This window comes from Calypte anna, chromosome 1, assembly GCF_003957555.1.
Source record: "Calypte anna isolate BGI_N300 chromosome 1, bCalAnn1_v1.p, whole genome shotgun sequence".
NCBI lineage: Eukaryota > Metazoa > Chordata > Aves > Apodiformes > Trochilidae > Calypte > Calypte anna.
The window spans coordinates 140,590,499-140,610,092 of NC_044244.1; the positions used below are offsets into that span (position 1 = coordinate 140,590,499).

The 19,594-nt window shown below is 47.2% G+C and overlaps 1 protein-coding gene across 4 annotated transcripts in view; it reads right to left on the bottom strand.

Annotated features, from left to right (window-relative positions):
* Positions 1-18,869, bottom strand: part of ARHGEF7 (Rho guanine nucleotide exchange factor 7) — a 123,848-nt gene extending 104,979 nt beyond the window's left edge. For 2 of the 4 annotated variants that reach the window (XM_030446884.1, XM_030446910.1), the window contains exons 1-2: positions 18,533-18,869; positions 1,892-1,978 (exon numbers count right to left, since the gene is read on the bottom strand). In XM_030446884.1, coding sequence (XP_030302744.1) covers positions 1,892-1,978; positions 18,533-18,697 — 252 coding nt within the window. In that variant the 5' untranslated portion in view covers positions 18,698-18,869. Of the gene's footprint in view, positions 1-1,891; positions 1,979-2,081; positions 2,313-18,532 lie in introns of those variants that run through there. The other 2 variants (XM_030446903.1, XM_030446895.1) reach the window with 2 other exon arrangements.
* Between the last annotated feature and the right edge of the window lie 725 nt (positions 18,870-19,594).

Sequence of the window (19,594 nt, forward strand, 5' to 3'; positions counted from 1 at the left end):
CTGAGAAGCCCCTGAGGCCAGGTTCACAATTTGCCTATGCCCAAAGATATTCCGACTAAGAGTAAGACACAAATTATGTTTTCTTTTAATCATTTTTTCCTTTCCACTCCAAGGAAAAGACATGATAAAAGCTTTCTGCAACTGCAACACTGCAATGCTGAGACCATTCCCAGACTGTCAAAATTGAAAACTGATAAAAATTAAAGCTCGGTGACAGGAGTGCTTCAGGAAGTGAGCAAAGGGGGAGGTGGAGGAGAAATATTAATGGTATTGTTCCCCCCTTTTGCTTTAACACTTACAATATTCAATTTCTTTCTGAATTGAGATTTGAAGTTTCTCCCTTCCCAGTTTTCTCTAGCTTAGGCATGACTTCTACTTGAATTTCCAATCAGGTCTCACACATGAATGTCCAAAACATAAAAAAAATTTATGCAGCCCTAGAAAAGCCAAATGAATAGCCAGCTGCTTTAAGGCAAAAGAGAATGACTGAGGTAATGCAAAGTTCACCCCAGAACTTGGCTTCTGAATATCTTGGAAGTCAAATTGATTTCGAACTCCCAACAAATCCTAGAAGACATCCATTTCTTTGTGAGAAGGGATGGGGAGAAAGGTAATTAAGAATGCAATGTCTTACTTCACGAGCAACACCACTAAAAGCTGTCTTCACCTCCATCTTTTCCCATGAGAGAACCCAAGATTAAATGCAAGTCACATTAAGTAACATTAATTTCATTAATGATACTTCACTGTTTAGAGGCCTCAGGAAAACACTCAATCTTTTTAACAGGATTTTGTTACTGCCTAGCAAAATCACAGGAAGAACCAGAGGTACTGTAAGAACCAGAGAACTAATTAAGGCGACAGTTCACTCATTTAAGTTCAGAAGCACTAGAAACCATTTTTTCCACCCAAAAAAAAAAAAAAAAAGCCAAAAGAACTGAAATTACAGGATCCCTCACTTTCCAACTCGGAGAAGTTGCAAAGTGTTTCTAATCGCATCGGTTCCTTCCCACGCACACACATCAAGTAAACTCGACAGCAGCATGTACTCGCTCTAGCTAAATATACTGGTTACATCTGACTACCTAATTTGCCACCCTCTGAACGCGTGCTTGGAAAAGATGGCAGTTTGCTGGGCTTTTATATAACGCAAATTTAAACAGAAGGAGCATCACCTACCATTTTCCTTAATTAGTATTTCGTTCGGCTATTACCAACTTCCATTTCCACAAGCCAGCTCTAGCGCTTCGGAAACGGTTTCACACATAAAACCCGATACAATTTGCCGGTTTATTAGCAAAAATCCACTCGAACAGAAAAGCACGGGTCCTACCCACAACGGAGCCGGACGAACACACAGGCATACACACACACACACCCATACCACCTTTCTTTACCCCCGTCTCTCCCAGCACACGGAGCCCACTCAGCCTCTCCCCGCTTTACACCGACAGAGGAAGGGGGTGAGGAAAAGCCAGGCTCTCACACGCCCCTTACACGCGGTACAGCAGCACGTTTTGAACTCACACCGCCAGCCAGACAAACCATCCCGCGGACGTGATGGAGGCCCGGCCGGGGAGCAGCCGACACCGAGACCCAGCGGAGAGGCAGCGGAGAGACCGCGGAGTCAGCCTCAGCTTCCCCCATCGACCCCCAGCCCCGCAGCCCAGGGAGGGGCGGCCGCCACCATCTTGTCAGCCGCCCGCCACCGGCCGCCCCCGCGTCCCCGGGCACAAAGGGAGGGCACCGCCGCCTCCCCCAGCTCCGGGCGGGCAGAAGCAGGCTGAGAAACCCCCTCCTCCCACCTCCCCGGGGATGAAGCCGGGCACCCCCTGCCCGGGCACCTCCCTCCCGGCCCCGCTGGGCGCTGCCCGCCCCCGCCCCGACTCACCTCCAGGCGGAGGGAGGCACCGCAGCCCCGCAGGAACTCGCGGATGTTGCTCAGGCACTCGCCCTCCGTCCGCGGCTCCGGGTACACCTGCAAGAGAAGAAGCGGACGGCTTAGCACAGCAAACGGGGCGGACCGGACCGGACCGAACAGCCACGGCAGCTCCTGTCCCCCGCCCCGCCGCTCCTCTCACCTCCCGCTCCCTCCGCTGGCGGCGGCAGCGCCGAACGCTCCCAGTGAAGGGGTTGAACCGGGAAGTAAACACGGAGCACAGGAAATGGCGTGCGAGGGCAGGAGGGGGCGGCGGGCAGGGGTGCCCCGACCAAGCGCTGCTCCGAGCGGCTCTGCCCCGGCACGGGGCGGGAGGCAAGATGAGGGGAGGAGAAGGGAAGGGAGGCGCGTCCCGGCCCGGCCCAGCCCATCCCAGCCCCGCCCCTGTTACAGCCGCAGGCCCGCTGGGCGGAGGGAAGGCGGGGAGCATCAGCGGGAGCGCCCCCAAGCCTCGCCGCTGAGGAGTTTTTCGGGTTTTTTTGTTTTTTTAATAATAATAATACACCTTCCCCCGCGGCATCGAGAGTCTGGGCTGCAGAGCGAGGCGAGGCTGTCCCTCGGAAGAAATGACAGCGCACAGGGTGCAATGCCCGTATGGCGAGCGTACCCCTGTCACTTGTGGGGCTGCATGGATCCTCCCATTGTTTCGCTTTCGGGTCACCCTGAAGTGTCGGCTTCTAACAAGGAAATACATCAGAAACGTCTCAAAGACCTCTGTGGGAAAATATCAGTAGCTAGAGTCAATAATCTACCGATTCCAGGGTTCGGTGTTAATGAGCTTTGTTTTTCTCTATGCAGACTCTTCATATCCGTGAAAAGAAGCAACTTCAAAAGAAGAAAACCTTGACTGGGCTTGGGAGAAAAGAGCTTTTGGTGATGCCAAAAGCCGTGTGCTCTCTGCAGCCACCTTCACACTACTCTCAGTTCTCCCCTGACAGTGAAGTGCAGACCTTCCACGGAAAAGCAGCCCCTTGTTTTTCAGGGCCATGGCTGAACCGACCACAGCTTAACTCAAATTCTGTGTGTACATAAGCATCATTTCACAATAAGCTTTCCGTGAAGTAGGTTTGCAAACAAAGCATTGCCCAAAACAGGAGTCAAACAGACACCTCGTTCTGTTGGAAGGGGAAAGCCCAGCACAGATGTGCACTGCAACCCTCTGGAAGCTCAGTAATGCACAACATCGTGTCCTTTGATTATGCGTTTCACTTTGATGGAATTTTTCACAAACGCACGTGTATGTCAGGGCTATGCAGTCACAAGTATAAGGTTGACTTCAAACATTGAATCCAATGAAAAAAACCCGAAGTTGTGCCTTCCTGTATGTTTATACAGTATCAAAGATATTTCTCACCCTGTGATGCCACAAAAATTAACGAATACAACAGCATGGCAAGGTGAACATGGTACAAAGAAATTTCAAACACAAGTCACTATCACTTTCCAAGCACAAAATTCAGATGAATGAAAATGAAAGCCACTATTTCAAAATTCAAGGAATCTGGTATCAATGAGTTGAAGATTTTCCCTTTCCTCAAACAAGGGTGTATCTCCCACCCCCCCAAACTCAAGTTGTTAGGTACTATGATAAACTGCTGTGGCTTAAGACTAACTCTTTTACTACACAAAACCATAAAGGGAATGTCAAATAAGTCCTATATAAGTACAACAGCACCAAAAAAAAATCTCAGTAAACTACGAAAGGATGCTAACAGTGACAGAACCATCTTGCAAAGACTGAGAGCTTCATCCTTCTTGCATTGTTTTTGCTGCTTTTGCATTTATTGCTTGTTATACTTTCTGAGTACTCCGATTTACTCCATTCTATGATGACATTTCAAGCTTAAGTCAATCATGCCAACATCTCTTGTTAGACAGGGTTCCTCAGAACCCCATTAGTATATCCCTGTAAGTAGATGCTTCTAGTACGCTCCCTTCTCCATATTCTTAAAACTTACACAATAATTATATAGTTGCAGTTTGTATTTTTTTTTCTAGAATTATTTGCATGATAACTCATTTCAATCTCCCTTTATAGGTCAGACTTCTTCATATCTTTTTTGCATTCAGAATTTTCTTGGTCACTTCTACTTCATCAAGGCCTCTTTTCATTTCAAGAAACCTTAGAATTACTTCTGCTCCTCAAAAAAGGACAATCTCTAACAACTAATCACAGTACATCGAGATTTCTCTTAAAAGAAACAAATGTGTTGTCTCATAATCAGGTGCACCACCTAAACACTCCTTATTCCCCAAGTCCCCAGTGCCTTAAGCACAAAAATCAGTAATTTTAGGAAACTCAGATACATGTAACTACACCTCGTAGGAGACTAAACCTAACTCATTAGACACTGCACAATCCTATAACAAAGGGGTGACTGGATAATAAAGAGGTGATTGGTGACAGCCAACATGGCTTCACTAAAGGCAAATCCTGCCTAATTTTGGTGGCAGACAAAGGCAGAGCAACAGATGTCATCTACCTGACCCCATGCAAAGCATTTGACACTGTCCTCCATGACATTCTGGTCTCTAAAATGGAATGATATGGATTCAATGGATGGACCACTCATTGGATAAGGAACTGGCTGGATGGTCACACCCAAAGAGTTGTGATCAATGGCTCTGGTGGAATTGGGTACACCTTCAGCAAGTTTGCTGACAACATCAAACTGTGTGGATAAGTTAACACACTGGAGGGAAGGGATGCCATCCAGAGGGACTTTTGACAGGCTTGAGAAGTGAACTGATGCAAACTGCATGATATTCAACAAGGTCAAGGTAATCTCACACCCGAACACAGGTTGGGAGGAGAAAGGATTGCAAGACAGCCCTGAGGAGAAGGACTTGGGGGTGATGGTAGATCAAAAGATTAACATGAGCTGTCTGTCAATGTGCTCGAGACCAGAAAGCCAACCATGTCCTGGGCTACATCAAAGGAACCAGACAGACAGATAGACAAGGGAGGTGATTTTCCCCCTCTAGTACCCCACCTGGAGTGCTGTGTCCAATTCTAGAGCCCCCAACATAAGAAGGACACAGAGCTCATTGAGTGTGTCCAGAGGAGAGCCACAAAAATGATCAGAGAGCTGGAACACATCTCGCAGGAGGACATGCTGTGGAAGTTGGGGTTGTTCAGCTGGAGGTGGCTCCAAGGTGACCTTATAGCAGCTTTCCAATACCTAGAGGGGGCTTATAAGAAAATAGGGGTAGGACTTTTTGCACAGGTACGTATTGAGAGGATAAGGAATAGTTTAAAACTTGAAGAGAGGAGATTTAGGTTAGAGATTAGGAGGAAATTCTTTACTATGAGAGTGGTAAGTCACTGGCACAGGTTGCCAAAGAAGTTGTGGCTGCCCCCTTCCTGGAAGTGTTCAAGGCCAGATTGCAACCTGACCTAGTGGGAGGTGTCCCTGGCCATGGGGAGTGGAACTAGATGATCTTTAAGGTCCCCTCCAGCCCTAGCAATTCATTATTTTTTTAATACCTGGATATAGGCAAAAAAAAAAAAATGGGTAAAAGGGGACATCTGATTAGAAGAAGGCAAAACCTTCCAATTAAAGAAATAACAACCAAAGAAAACCCAAATCCTGCAAACTGTTCTCTTTCAAGTCTAAAAGTTTAAAATACATGCCAAATACACACCTCTGAGACCTCGGCACTACCAGCATTGTAATGCAAGTTTCCAGTTAAAAATCATCTTCCCTCAAACTAGTAAGTTACAGTAAATGTATATAAAAGCCCTTTTTTCTCTCACAAAACATGGGAACAGACTTCAGGGCAATTCAAGAAGCAGGCTACATTTTCTCAGCTCTGTGGCTACAGTGGCTTTTTTATCCAACAGGAGACAGAAGCATATGGGTAATGAATCTAAAAATATCTTAGCATTTGTACCCTGCTAGAAATGTAAAGTGTTAATGATGCCATAAAAAGAAATAAACCCCTTACCTGGGAAATCTTAATCTTGTGATTTTGGCAACCTTCTACAGACGGCTGAGAGACACAGTGAGGGACCCAAGTAACAAACTCAGCCCCCCTGACAAAATCTCGAAGTGCAATTATGTGGCCAAGCCCATGTTAAAGTCACACTTACAGCATATGACACCCATTACACAGTCACAGGAAGCTCAGGAGGGTGACCTCTCTTCTCATAGATCACTTTTATAGCCTCAAAGAACACTCAGAATGTACCAGAACATAAATGCAAGCACATCACCATCAGGTTAAGTCCTAGTCTGCCTGCAAGATGGCAAATAGATTCAGAAAGAGAGGATAAACAAAATAAAATTAAAGTAGGGTCATGCTCCAAAATTACTTAGATTAATAAAAAATAGATTGCATGTACATAAAACCAGTGAATACAGAGGATACACTTATTATTCTCCAGAATTTGCTTCATCCTCTTGCTTTCATGGGCAAACACAGCCAGTTCACTAGTAGAGGCTCTCTTCTTCTTATATGTCTATGCAACTATGCAAAAAGACACCTCAGTGTCCAAGTGGAAACTCTATGTGCTCTAGTAAAACAAATAAAAAAGGTTATAGTAATTAGAAAAGACAGGGATTCCAGAGGGGCCTGACAGATTCTTAATTAGGGACTGGGAATTCCATGGTGGAATCCAAAGAGAGAAGTGGAAGCTAACACACAGAGCAGCAACATTTTAAACCACTTCTTTGTGGTTCAGGGACAGGTCCTGATTAAGATTTAATCTCTCAGGGAGTAGTTCTAGAAACCATGGATAGTTCAATGAGGACACTTATGTGATGCACTGCAGCTATCAATGAGCAGAGTGCATTCTGCACCTTCCAGAAAGCATGGAGAAGAATGCAATAAAAATAGATGGTACCTAAGGTAAATGTTACATTCCTTTTCATCTGTTTAAATCTACAACTTTAATCATCAACAACAAATGCATTAAAAAGGCAATGTGGGGACAGGCAGTATCACGAAAAGCTATGATAGGACCAGTCTTAGAAAAAATGAAAAAGGCTGTCACTAACTCATTTGGACAGGGAAAGTTTATGAAGAATGTAAGAAAGGAATGTGTAAAATACCTGGTTTAAGAGACAAAAAAATGTAACAGTCCTTTGACTGCAATAAGTAAACACCAGAAATCAATAAAAAACAGTAGACATCTTCAGCTATCTCTACAGGAAACTATCTGTTTACTTGCATTTATTTGTTGAAAAAATTGAAAAAAATGAGTCAAAAGAAGAGAGGTGTAGCAACGGATGCTTCCTCAAGAAGCAGATGATGTCTTCCTGTGTATCTTTAAATATCAACTGGAATCTACCAGGAGGTCAATAGCAAGACTTTGAATTAAAGTAGTTACTACAGATAAGCTAAAAAGAAAAAAAAATAATTTATCTAGCACAATATAAAGTATCTACAATGTGGTTTACTAGGTAAGAACACTAACTCAGCTACTAGAAAGCAGAAACTAATAGAGAACATAACAGGTAGCTGCAAACCAGTAGACATGTCCAACAGACGCTTTAAAATGTCCTGTACTGAAGTACGTCTGCCAGAGTCTGAAGTCCAAATACTTGGCCCTCATGAAGGGATACTGGGGGAAAATCATGTACAGAAGCAGCCTGGTACTGTGAAGAGTATAATAGAAGAATGCAGTTCCAAAGGGAGGTGTTGCAGAGACAAGGTGGATGAGGGTGCGTGCCATCCTCTATCACGACATGCTGAACCACTTTTCCTGCACCCTGTTCATTCTCCTTGGGGTCTTTTGAACCATATCCACCACTTGTCAGGAAATAGTTTTCTCTCCAGGCTTCCAAAAACCTTGTAAGTCAATCTGATCAGTAAAAATACTATAAATGAAAAATGCAGCAAAGCATTTTGGATAGGATGCTATTGATCACATTTGGTTCCACAGCATTTGATTTGTGTCCAGCTCCTTTCAGTGGCTAAGGCACAACAGCATCAAGGGCAACTGATCTTCCAACTAAGCACAGTGGCAAAGCCCTCCTGCACAAGGACTACAGACTGGGTTTCTCATCAGGGTTTGTGTTTAGGGATAAAACCAAAATTAAAAAAAAAAAAAACATGAGGAGGAAGCCAGACCATTCTCATACCAGCTTGGGTTGTGAAGCCACAGGTGATCCACTGCCCAGCAAGCCCTGGAGGTTCCTTCCCTCCCCACTGCCCCTGCTGAACTGCCTCCTGCCCAGCAGGGCCCAACCCTTGGGGTTTTTACATTTTCTTGGGGCATTTGCATTTCCTGCTCCATCCCCCATCCCAGAGCACCCCCACCTACAAGGTGCGCCCAGAAGGCACAGAAAATAAAAGACTGTCATCACAGCAGTGTCCTCTGTAGCTACACAGGAAGACATCATCTGCTTTTGAGGAAGCATCCATTGCTACTGACTGATGGCAGGTGCAGCACTCCACCAGAATCAGTGAACAGAGGAGGGCTCAGGGGACTGTGGATGGAGCCCCATGCTACTCCCAGGACAGCCAGAATCACAGCTGCACTTCAAAGGTTGCCTCTTCCACATCTCTAACTGAGGAACACCCTGCAGTAGAGCCCAACCACTTCATGTATTAAATTTGCACATAAATGTGCAAATAAAATTGCACATCTTGCTGGTGGCACTAGGTGACATTAGCAGGATGCTATATTTAAACTAAAAACACATATAGGGATTCTCAGCAAGGCACAGTTTTCTTTTAAAAGGAGTTGTCTTGATAGAGCACCAGATCTTACCATAACATTGTTTCTGCAGTACTGTAGCTCTTTAGAATTGGCTTTCACAACCTATTAAACCTGCTGCCCACAAATTTTTCAGTAATAAGACATGCAGCAGTTACTGTGTGCTAAGCAAGTGTATTTTGGCATGAGGAAATCCCTGCTCTGAAAACACAGCAGCAGGCAGGCAGCACAGACAGTAAGAACTAAATAGAGGAAAACACTGAAGCTCCCATAAACTGTGAACTAAGGTGCCCAAATCTTAAATTTCCAGAGTTCATTCAAGAATTCACCTAGGCTCTGCAAACAGCACAAAGGGGAAGGCAGTTGCCTTAAAATATGCCCTAAATCTTTTTACATGCTGAGGAGGATACACAGCCTTGAAGCTAATCCAGAGCTAAGACACAGCAGAAGGCAAAAGCAAGAATGCAGCTACATTTTGGCTTTAACACAGTGAGCCTTCTTCTGCAAACTCCAGCCACCTCCTGGACTCAAAAGTGTTGAGAAGTGACAAGTGTCCACTTTTTATTAAGTAGTTTAGCATGGACCTCCCAAGACCTCTTACCTTGTACACCAGTACAAGGGTACTGGTGCAACAGCAACAGATCTCAGATCCCACTGTCAACTCACAGCCATCAGCACAGATAACCTCACATCTGACACGCCTGTGCTGCACATCCTACATCCCCACACCAGTCCCTGTACTCCTTCCTTCCACCTGTCCCACTGCTCAGCACACACAATGCCACCTTCCAAACCTACAACTCCAATCCCAAACTTCCATCCCACATTCAGCACAATTCTTCCACTACACCACCTGCTCTCACCACCTTTCCTTTATTGTTCAATGGGCCATACTGACTCAGACACAGCTCCACGCTCCCTCAACTTCCACCCTTCCCCATGTGAAACCAGGAGCACTTTGGTTGACTGAAGACTCCTCCAGTTTTTCCAGCTCTTTTCCTGCACATGTTCAGAATGATGCCTGGTCAAACAGACAAGCACTTAACAGTGACCTACATTCAAACACACTCATGTTCTGCACTAGCCACCTCAGTTCCTTACTGGATATGGCCCTCAAAACCAAAGTTCAGCTAATTTTGCAAAGCAAATTTACAGTTTGGTTAAAACACCAGCCAGGTGTGTGGCAGCCTTGATAAACTGGTTCTCTGAGTCTTACACAACAACTAGAGACACTTTTTTCTTTAATCTGCCCTGTGAAAATGACACTGTAAAACTGATACAGCTGTTTCCGCTCATCCTTTCTAACCTGCACCTCCATTAAACAATGTTCATGAAAACAGCATGTTCTTTGCAATGGGAGTACTGTACTTCTGTTACTTCCCTTGAACATGATCAAATTACCACCAAACCTCATCAACTGACTCCCAGGAGGTGGGAATTTAACCAAGCCCTAAGATACAAAGACAGTAAATTAAGGATGCTGGGACATTCCAGATGGTGTTTTATTTGTTTTCTCAAGTTTCTAATATATTTTTAAATTTCACACAAAAGCCCACATTGAGAATGTTGAGAAACAGAGAATGCCAAGCTTGTAAAACCTAGCAAATACGAGGCTGGAAGCTGCCCTTGCAATGGCAATGATAATCTACTGACAGGCCCACCTTGTGAACTGACCTAGAGAGGAGTTCCACCGAGACACATGCACGGAACTGTGAGTGAAGGCTTTTATGCATACACAAAAGAAGCTCTGGTTGCATCTGCAGGAATAGTCTTCTTTCCAGGGTTTCTTAAATGCTGAGAACTAATATTCCCAGACCCTGTGGTTTTGTTTATTTTCTTGCTATTTTAAAGAAAAAGAGGAAACCATCTAATGTGCAGCTGTCACCAACCCCACGCAGTGTTTTCAGCCTGCAGAGCTCCGGGGGCGCCAGCATGAGGTGCCTGCAGAAGATGTGTAAGTGCTCTAAAGTCAGTGCCTGGAAAAAGCCCAACAAAATGCTGCCCCAGGTGTGGGCAGAGTTTGGGCACTGCTTGGCAAGACTCTCCCTAATGTAGTATTTTGGGAGCCCCGTTTGCTGGCATTCCCCTGGGAAGGTGGCAGGTAGGGGTTCTGCACCCTTTCTCATGTCAGTCCTGCAGCATTTCCCGAACAGCATCGCTGCTCTGATGCAGCAGGAGCTCAGGCTTCAGGAGTCCAACCACTCAGGGTTTGTTTACTCTGGGAGAGAGCTCTGCTGCTAGATATGCTGGCATAGCTCCTCAGTGTGGATGGAACATATGCCAGAGAGGGAATTCCTCTGCCAGTCAAACGGTACCACTTCCCCCAATGACAGTAACCAAGCCAACAAAGGCATTTCTTTGTCAGCACAGCTGCACCAGCGAGGAGGTGTGTGTATGATTTTTACTGCTTTCCCCCCCTTTCTCTGTGTGAAAATATTCCATAAGACTACCGAAACCCTACAGTAGAGGCCCTCTCTCCTGGGTATGCTGTCAACATTGTCCAACAGCACTGGCTTGCAGAGCTGGAAAATGGAGACCCAAACAAAAATCTCTTAAACCAGAGCAGCATTTCATGGGCCAAGAGGGGACTCTGCCTGCCTCGTGCCAAAGGTCCATGGTTAAAAAGCAACACGACAGGAACTTCTTGCAGACCCCTCCTCGACCCTGCAGTGCCAGTGGTGGATGATGGTGCCAACCACAATGTACCAAGAGACATGGAGAGAAGGTGGCTTTGCTCCATGCAGCGAAGTCAGGGAGAGCTCGGGAGTGTCACGCTGGCTGGGGATCAGGGAGTAAAGCTCAGCCAGCCCAAGTGCAAGACTGATGCTGCTTCCATGCTGCCAGCTCACGGTATTTTTGCAAGCTCTGAAAAGCTTGAAATGTTTTAAGGTTCCAGCTCTTCAAATCAGAGCCACTGGGTAATGACTAATTAAAATTGTTACTTAAGAAAGACATACTGAATTCCCTGCAGTGGCTCAAAGTCAGATTTTAAGTACCTATATGTATATTATCTATAAATACACCTTTATGTATATACAATTTGTAAACTTCAATGTTAATGCCAATTTTTCTAAGACTTGAATTACGATCTAAGCATTTTCAGCTGAAAGATGTGGTGCCTTCAGCCACAAGCATACAGGAGTAACCAGAGGGAAGCACACTGGTGGCATCTCCACAGCTCTTCCTTTTCCTCACGGAATCACAGCATTCAGAGGATGGTCTGGGTAGCAGCAGGGCAATTGAGGGCTAAGAAACTGCCTTTTATGTTGTCCTTATTATGTACAGACATAGAAAGAATGTATCTACAAACTGTGGAGAGGACATTATGAGAGGAAGACCAGAGAAATTGAATTATCTTTGTGTTTTCTCACAAAAAAAGCATTTAATCATCAATAGTTTCATTAATTTCTCCCTCTTGTCAGGGTCTGGCATACCCTTATTTAAATCAGTCTACACCCTTACGTATTAACAGGGTGAGATTTCAAAGAAAATAGCAACAAATGCTGATACAAGTCCTCTCCTTCCTCAGCACATGCATACAGACTGTGTATCTCTGGAGAACATCCCAGTCACCAGAATCACACAGCCAGTGCATAGATGGGAAAAGCAAGGGCATTCTCCTTCAAGGCACCTGTGCACCCCTGCTCTCACCAGACAACAAGAGTAACACCTCAGATTACAACGTGGCCAACAATAAATCACTAACAGGACAAAATGATCCCCTAAGAAGCCCTCAGTAAGGGCTTATAAGAACAGAATCTATTAAGGAAACGAGCACTCTAATGACTTTGCTTGGGATAACTTCCCCTTGGCACTTGGCTCACCCTCCCAGTGCTTCCACCCTGGAGCAACGGCATCCGCGTGCACGTTGGTGCTCCCCAAGCACACAGACACAGCAGGCACAGCTGCCCAGCATGGATTATTCTTGCCAGAAGCTAAAATAATCTCCTTGGGAGGCTCTACATAAGGATTATTGCTGGGGGGAGGGGAGAGAGCATATGCACATTAAAATGCAGATTTTGCTTCCTGCCTCCCAGGTCTAGTCCTACAATGACCTGCTGCTGCTGTTGCTGCTGCTGTTGTAATACCACTGTCTGCAATACCTTCCTGATGGATTTCAGTCAGCAAAGGCAGGACAACTCTTCAGTTCATCCAGGCAGACCCCAACAACCTCAGTGTCTCTGCAGGGGCAGACCCATCCTGTCAGAGGAATTTCCCAAATTCAGATTGCTCAGAGACAACCAGTGCCAGGCAACTGCTGTCTTAGGAGTACCCTCTGCACCACTACTGGGACATTCACCATGGTTCCTGATCTCTGTCTGGGTTCCACAGTCAGTTCATGCCTGGCACTGCACCCTCTGCAAAGGTTATCAAGCTATAAAAATCATAGAATGGTTTGGGTTGGAAGGGGCCTTAAAAGTCATCCAGTTCCAACCCCCTTGCCGTGGACAGGGACACCTCCCACCAGACCAGGTTGCTCCAAGCCCCACCCAACATGGCCTGGAACACTTCCAGGAATGAGGCATCCATAACCTCCCTGGGCAGCCTATTGCAGTGTCTCTCCACCCTCACAGTAAAGAATTTCCTCCTAACACCTAACCTAAATCTCTTCTCTTTTGGCTTAAAGCCATTGCCCCTTGTTCTATCACTACCTTGTAAAAAGTCCTTCCCCAACATTCCTGTAGACCCCTTTTCAGGTACTGGAAGGTCTCCTCAGAGATTTCTCCAGGGTGAACAACCCCACCTCTCTTAACATGTCTCCTAGGAGAAGTACTCCAGCCCTCTGATCATCTTTGTGGCCTTCCTCTGGACTCACTCCAACAGCTTCACGTCCTTCCTGTGTTGGAGGCTCCAGAACCGGATGCAGTACTCCAGGAGCCTCAACCAGCTGGTCATGCTCCTGATGTGGCCCAGAATGTTATCAAACCACTGCTTCTTATTACCTCTGTCTCCCAAGCAACTTTTGTCCTTGCTATGCCTGAAACACCACATCCAAGACACACCTTTTCACAACAGAAGTATTAGCCCTGATGCATCCAATGTGATATCAGAGACAAGTGAAGAAAAATCTCCCTTTGCCAGAGCTGTAGGTGCTCCCACCCATCTCAAGGACAAGACAGGTCTCACGTGTGGCAGACTGAACCCCTCTCTTTTGGGGTCTCTGAGTCTTCTTCAGTCCTTGCACTCACACACAGCACTTAATTTGCTTTTTTGAGTCACAAAGAGTTAATTTCTTCTGAAATTACAACCCAGAACACCTTTTATAGCCAAAGATCTCCACCACTAAACAGAAATTCATGCTAACATACAAGGCATTTATAAAAGAAGATCCTAGTCTTTTGCTGACATCAGCTCTGATACTACCCCAATTAGTAACCAAATTAATGCCGATGCTGGTGCCCAGCCCTCCGCAGGCAGAGGGGAGCTTCCTTCCAGCCTCGTACCGAGTCACAGCCCACAAGAACACGCGGGATTTATTTTCCCCGGAGCCAGCCCCGCACCGGTCCTGTCACGCCTGGGCGGTGCAGGAGCAGCGGGAGGAAGCGGCTGTGTTTTGGATCAGGCTCCTCGGATCAGCCTCCCACGCCCAGCGGAGCCGCTTCTGGCTCCTTCAGTCCTACGCCCGGCCCATTAGCCGGGGATGGAGAGGGAACAAGGTGTGTGAGATCCAGGAGCACATCCAGCACGCTTTAGCTGTCCCCCTGGCTTCAAAGGGGTGAAGCAGCTGCTCCCATCCCCTCCGGGAGCCCCTCATGGGAGGGAGGGACACGACGCGGGGTGCCAAATGGCTGCTGCACCGCATCTCCCCGAAAAGTCTTACCCGTGTTCCCTGAAGGAAACAAAGCTGCCCTCCAAATGATGCTGTCAGACAGCTGACCAAAAATGAAAGTACAAACAGAACTTAATGGAGCGCGAAGCCTCAGATGACAAGGAAAATTCCCGCTCCAATTCTGATCTCTGTTTACAGCGTCAAAAGTGGGTCAAACTGGTCTGCCATGGAGGAATCTGTTTGGAAAATTATCTCTGCGAGGAAAAGCATCTAAGCGGCAGACAACTGCACTGCAATGCTTCCACGGGGATCCTCTCCCCTGCCATCAAAGTAACCCTATTTTCCAGTGCTGGGTTGAAACCCTGTAACTCGAAACCCACAGCTTTTCAATCAAACGACTTGTATTCAGCAATCCCCCCTCCTTCAACTGACCAGAGTCTTTCAGCACAGATCTCTATACCTTAACAAAAACGAGACACAGAATCATAGAATCGTTCAGGTTGGAAAAGCCCTGTAAGGGTTACTTGTTTTTTAAATAACTGCTCTCCCTTTTGCTCCTTTCCCGTTTTCAGGATCAGGTTATTGAGCAGTCCCATCACACTGCCTAACCAGCTATTGTGTTTTACCCTCTCACAATCTCTCTTAAAATGCAAAGAAATCGTAATGATGTTAAACGTGAGCCTAAAAATGAGAGGAACAGTCTGTGATAACATTACTTTCCAAAGTATTTTCATTCATAGTTCTTGGAATCTGGTAAATTTAGTATCTGTCCTTCGGTGTTCAAGATAGAAGATGACTGAAACGTAAACAAATCAACCCAAAACTTCCTGACAACAAGGTCTGTACATTATTCTGTGCAAGGATGGTACACAAATACACATCAATCTAAAGGAAGAATATACTGACCAGCCTTAAAAGCCACTAATTTGTTTCATTGACTTAAGAAAAATCTGTTCTTTGACCTTCAAGTGCTTTATTCCTTATATGGTCACAGAATCATTATTTATTAAAAATATTCTACTAATTATTCTCAGGGTACCCAGAGGCTTTAAAAAGTACAGAATGCCAAAAAAATGTATTCTTACATTCCTGCACATATTGAATCCTCTTTCAAGACAGTTTTTGAAAGAAAGGAACGTGCTTACAGCCTTTTCTAGAAAATGTTTTTAAAAAAACAACCCGACAAACATTTCTTTTAATTTATAATTTGTAATTTTTTTTATTCTCTTTGGGTTCAGCTACTACTTTGTATTTACAGAAAAATGAGCTCTGTGAGTCTTCAAAGTACCTGCTGATGTCAGATATTTATAGAGAGTTATGATATCAAATGACTTTAAGAACTGAAACAATCTACATCTGAGGGACAAACCTTCTATCTTTTAGTTGACAAAATTGTCCAGTTTGAACTAGAAGCTTTCAGGACAAATACGGGATAAAAGGCTTGTTTTAAAAATGTATTCTGTATAAAAACATCAAGTAAAAGATCAAAAGTAGGAAAAACAGCATTGAAAATACTAACAGAATACAAGGAAGGATGTAAATTTTGTATGTTTTTATTAGGAAAAAAAAAAAAGAAACAGTAAAAGAAAAACACGGTATTATGGAAATAGTTCAGACTTATAATTGTAGCTCAGAGCATGAAAGAAGTATGCAGTATACATTCCGAGTCCATAGAAAAAGAATATCCACAAATCTGGATGGGGAAATGCATTAATGAATCTCTCAGACACATCTACGAATTAGAAAGTACAGTGTGAAAAGCCCACAGAAATAAGTAAAGTTCCTCTCACAAAAATAAAGAATTCCTAATAATAATTAAAAAAATTTAAAAGGTGCAATTTATCCCTGGACTTTGACTAAGCCAAAGCTGGAGAACACACACTCAGTCAGCAGGGACCTCCGAGCAGTCCCAGTGCTCTGCTGGACCCAGGGTGAGCTTGAGGGACTGGGAGCCCAAGAAGGGTCAGGTCTCCTCCTCCTGCCCTGGCTGCTGCCCCAGCCCACACAGCACCCTCTGCAAACCCCACTCCTGCACACCACAAGACCCACAATAACCCCCTGATAGCTCCTTGCAGGCCAGGCTGGGAGAGGGGTAGGCTGTGGGGAGCTGTGCCCCTCTGCAAACCCTCCTCTGGGTGTGGGTGCTGTGAAGGGATGCCCAGCCCAAATATCAGAGGCATTCACTCCCCTAACATGAAAAGACAACCTCTCATTCACAGTAACTGAGCCTCTCCAATTACAACACACAAGAAAAGCACATAAAGTTGGGAAACACTGTTCCAACACTTACTTCTGTCATGTTTTAGCATTTATCTCATTGTTCAGCAAAGCTTGGTTTCCCAAACTGAGTTCAGGACCACATTTTACTAGGCTTGACATTCACACGAGGGGTAAGACCTTTTATGACCAAAGCCTAAGATTTTGGAGAGATGTTCAGAGAACGTGCATGGACGGTGGCGATGGGATGGGCTGCCAAAACCCTCCTTGCCTCACCAGGCAAGAGAGCCAGAGGACAACAAGGCAGGGGATCCCTGTGCTCGAGGTTGTCCCTGCTCACAGCCCCAGGTCACACGTGTCACGCCACACAGCAGAGAAGGACATTTACCTACTCCAGAGTCCCAGCTTATAGCCCAGCATACTGCACAGCAGTTTGCACCTCATGCACCATGTCCCAAAAGCCACAGCATCTCTGGAGCAGGCACATCCTCTCTGGCTCTCTATTATACAAGCAGCTACTCTAAGAATATGGTGTTGGGGAAAGCTGGTGATGGCAACAGTGGCTACAGCTGTCCCAGCTATCTCCACCAGCTACCACAGTGGATCCTGAGCTACTCACACTGCTGCTTCACTCTGTCATCACTTCCATCACCTACTGATAACACTGTGGGCTTACTGTGGGGCTTCCACAGCCTTCCGATTTCCTTGTGAATTTTCCTTGTGAATTTAGGGAGGCAGAAATGACCTACTATACTACATCCGGTAAAGCAAGACCCAGCTCATGGCCAGGATCTCCATGCTACAGTACAACATAAAAGAGTAACAACCCCTGTTGGTGGTCAACAGAAGAACTAAAGAGAGTCAGCCCAGTCCAGTGCCCTACCAAGCTCAGACCACTGGTTTTCAACTTTGTGGGTCAGCAGACTGCATGAAAACGAGCCACAAAAGGTAACAAAAAGCCCATCCTCAGCATGCTCCAATGCGAGGAGTGGTCTGCCAACAGCAAAAGGTGAAAAATGTGAAAATTTTCAAGCAAGGAGTTTTTCCAACAGCATGGCAGATGACCTTCATCAATCTCTTCACCACCTGGTCCTGGCCCATAGGGAAAGTTTTGCCGATAAGGTGGGGATAAGGTGGGCTGATATGTGTGCCACGCTTGTCGAACCCCAGGTGAGACAACTGTCTTGTCCCAAGTCAAAAACCAAAACCCTCCCCTCTGTCTGAGCTACAACGGGAATGACGTTCGCACACATAACACACAAAAGTTACCTGAGTACATTTTCTTCAAACGCAACACAGAAAAGAGCTATAAACGCGGGGTTTTTTTACAACCCAAAAAGGACGTGGTTTTTCCCACAGGCTGCCCAGGGAGTAAAAGACCCAAATAACGCTACAACAACCTTCAAGAAAACTAAGCATCAAACGTTAAAACGCCCAAGTGAGGTGAGGCACCGACTATTCCAGCAGTTGCGTCGACAAGTTTGCAGCCAGCTCCTGGCATGCCAGGAAAGGTCCATACCCCCTTCCCCAACCCAAACTAAAACCTTCTCCCATACACACCCCGGACTTCGGTATGGAGAACGGAGCAGTATTTGTCTTTTTTTTCTTTCTTTTTTTCCTGTACAACACACGCAAAATCATGGCCCTAAAGGTGAAAAAGCCCTCTTCAGCCAAGCTGCCCACTGCCGCTCCCCGCTCTCCCCCCGGCCCTCACCGGCCCTCACGCCCGATCGTGGTTGACCCCCCCAGAGCGCCCTTCGCACCCCCACGGACCCGGGGACCCCCCCGTCTTTCCCTCCCAGCTGGTCGGAGGCGGCGCAGGGGGCCCGGCGGCGGGCGAGGCCGGGGGCGGCGGGGCCGGATGCACAAAGGGCGGCGGGGGGCGGTGAGGCGGGGGGCGACGGATGAGGCGGAGGGGGGGAAGCGGGAACCGGGCACTTACTTTGTCTATGGTGCCCGGGAGCAGGCGGTCGAGCAGGCGGCAGAGCACCACCCCGTCCTTCAGGGAGGACTGGAGGAAGCCCTCGGGATCGGAGATGGTCTTTTTGGGCGACTCCAGCACGCCCAGGGCGATCAGCCACGTAACGGTTTGCTCCGCCGAATTCATGGCGGCGGCAGTGGCGGCGGCGGCAGCGGCGGGGCGGGGGTCGCGGCACCCCGCGCACTCGCGTGGGTTTTGCGTCTCCCCGGGCGGGGGCTTCAGGCGGAGGCCGGCGCCGCCCCCATATGAATGCAGATGACGACGCCCCGGCCCCGCCGCCGCCGCTACAGACACATGCAGCTGCAGTGCCGCCTCCTCCCCGCCCCCCCACACCCCCCCACCTCCGCCGCCGCCGCCGCCGCCCCATGACATCACTGGCAGCGGCGGGAGGCCCCGCCGCGCGGGGGCAGCGCGCCCGCGGAGAGCCGCGCACCGCTCCGCACCCTCCCTCCCGCACCGCTCCCCGCCGCGCCGCACCCGCACCCGCACCGCACCCGCAGACGGCGGGGCGGGCAGCGGCTGCCCCCTAGCGGGGGGACGACGCCTCCGCGGGCGCGCAGCGGGGCCGCGGAGGCAGCGCGGCGTGGAAACGGTAGAATGGAATCGTCGAAGTGTTGTGGTTGGAGAAGACCAATGAGACCCATGGAGTCCAACCCTTCACCCGGCACTGCCAAGGCCACCGCGACAACGCCGTGTCTCTCGGAACCGTGTCCGCACCGCTTCGAAACACTTCCAGGGATGGGGGCTCTAGACTCCCCTGGGCAGACGGTGCCAGTGCCTGACGAGCCTTTCAGTGAAGAAATTTAACCTCATATCCGATCTAAAGCCTCCCCTGGTGCAACGTGAGTCCGTTTCCTCAATGTCACAAGCACCACGACGAGAGGAAGCGGTCTCCAGGTGTGCCAGGAGAGGTTTAGTTCTGATATTAGAAGAAATTTCTGCACAGGTGATTAATGCTGCGGTAGGCTGCCCAAGGGAATGGTTGAATCGCCATCCCTGAAGATGTTTTAAAGATGGGTAGAT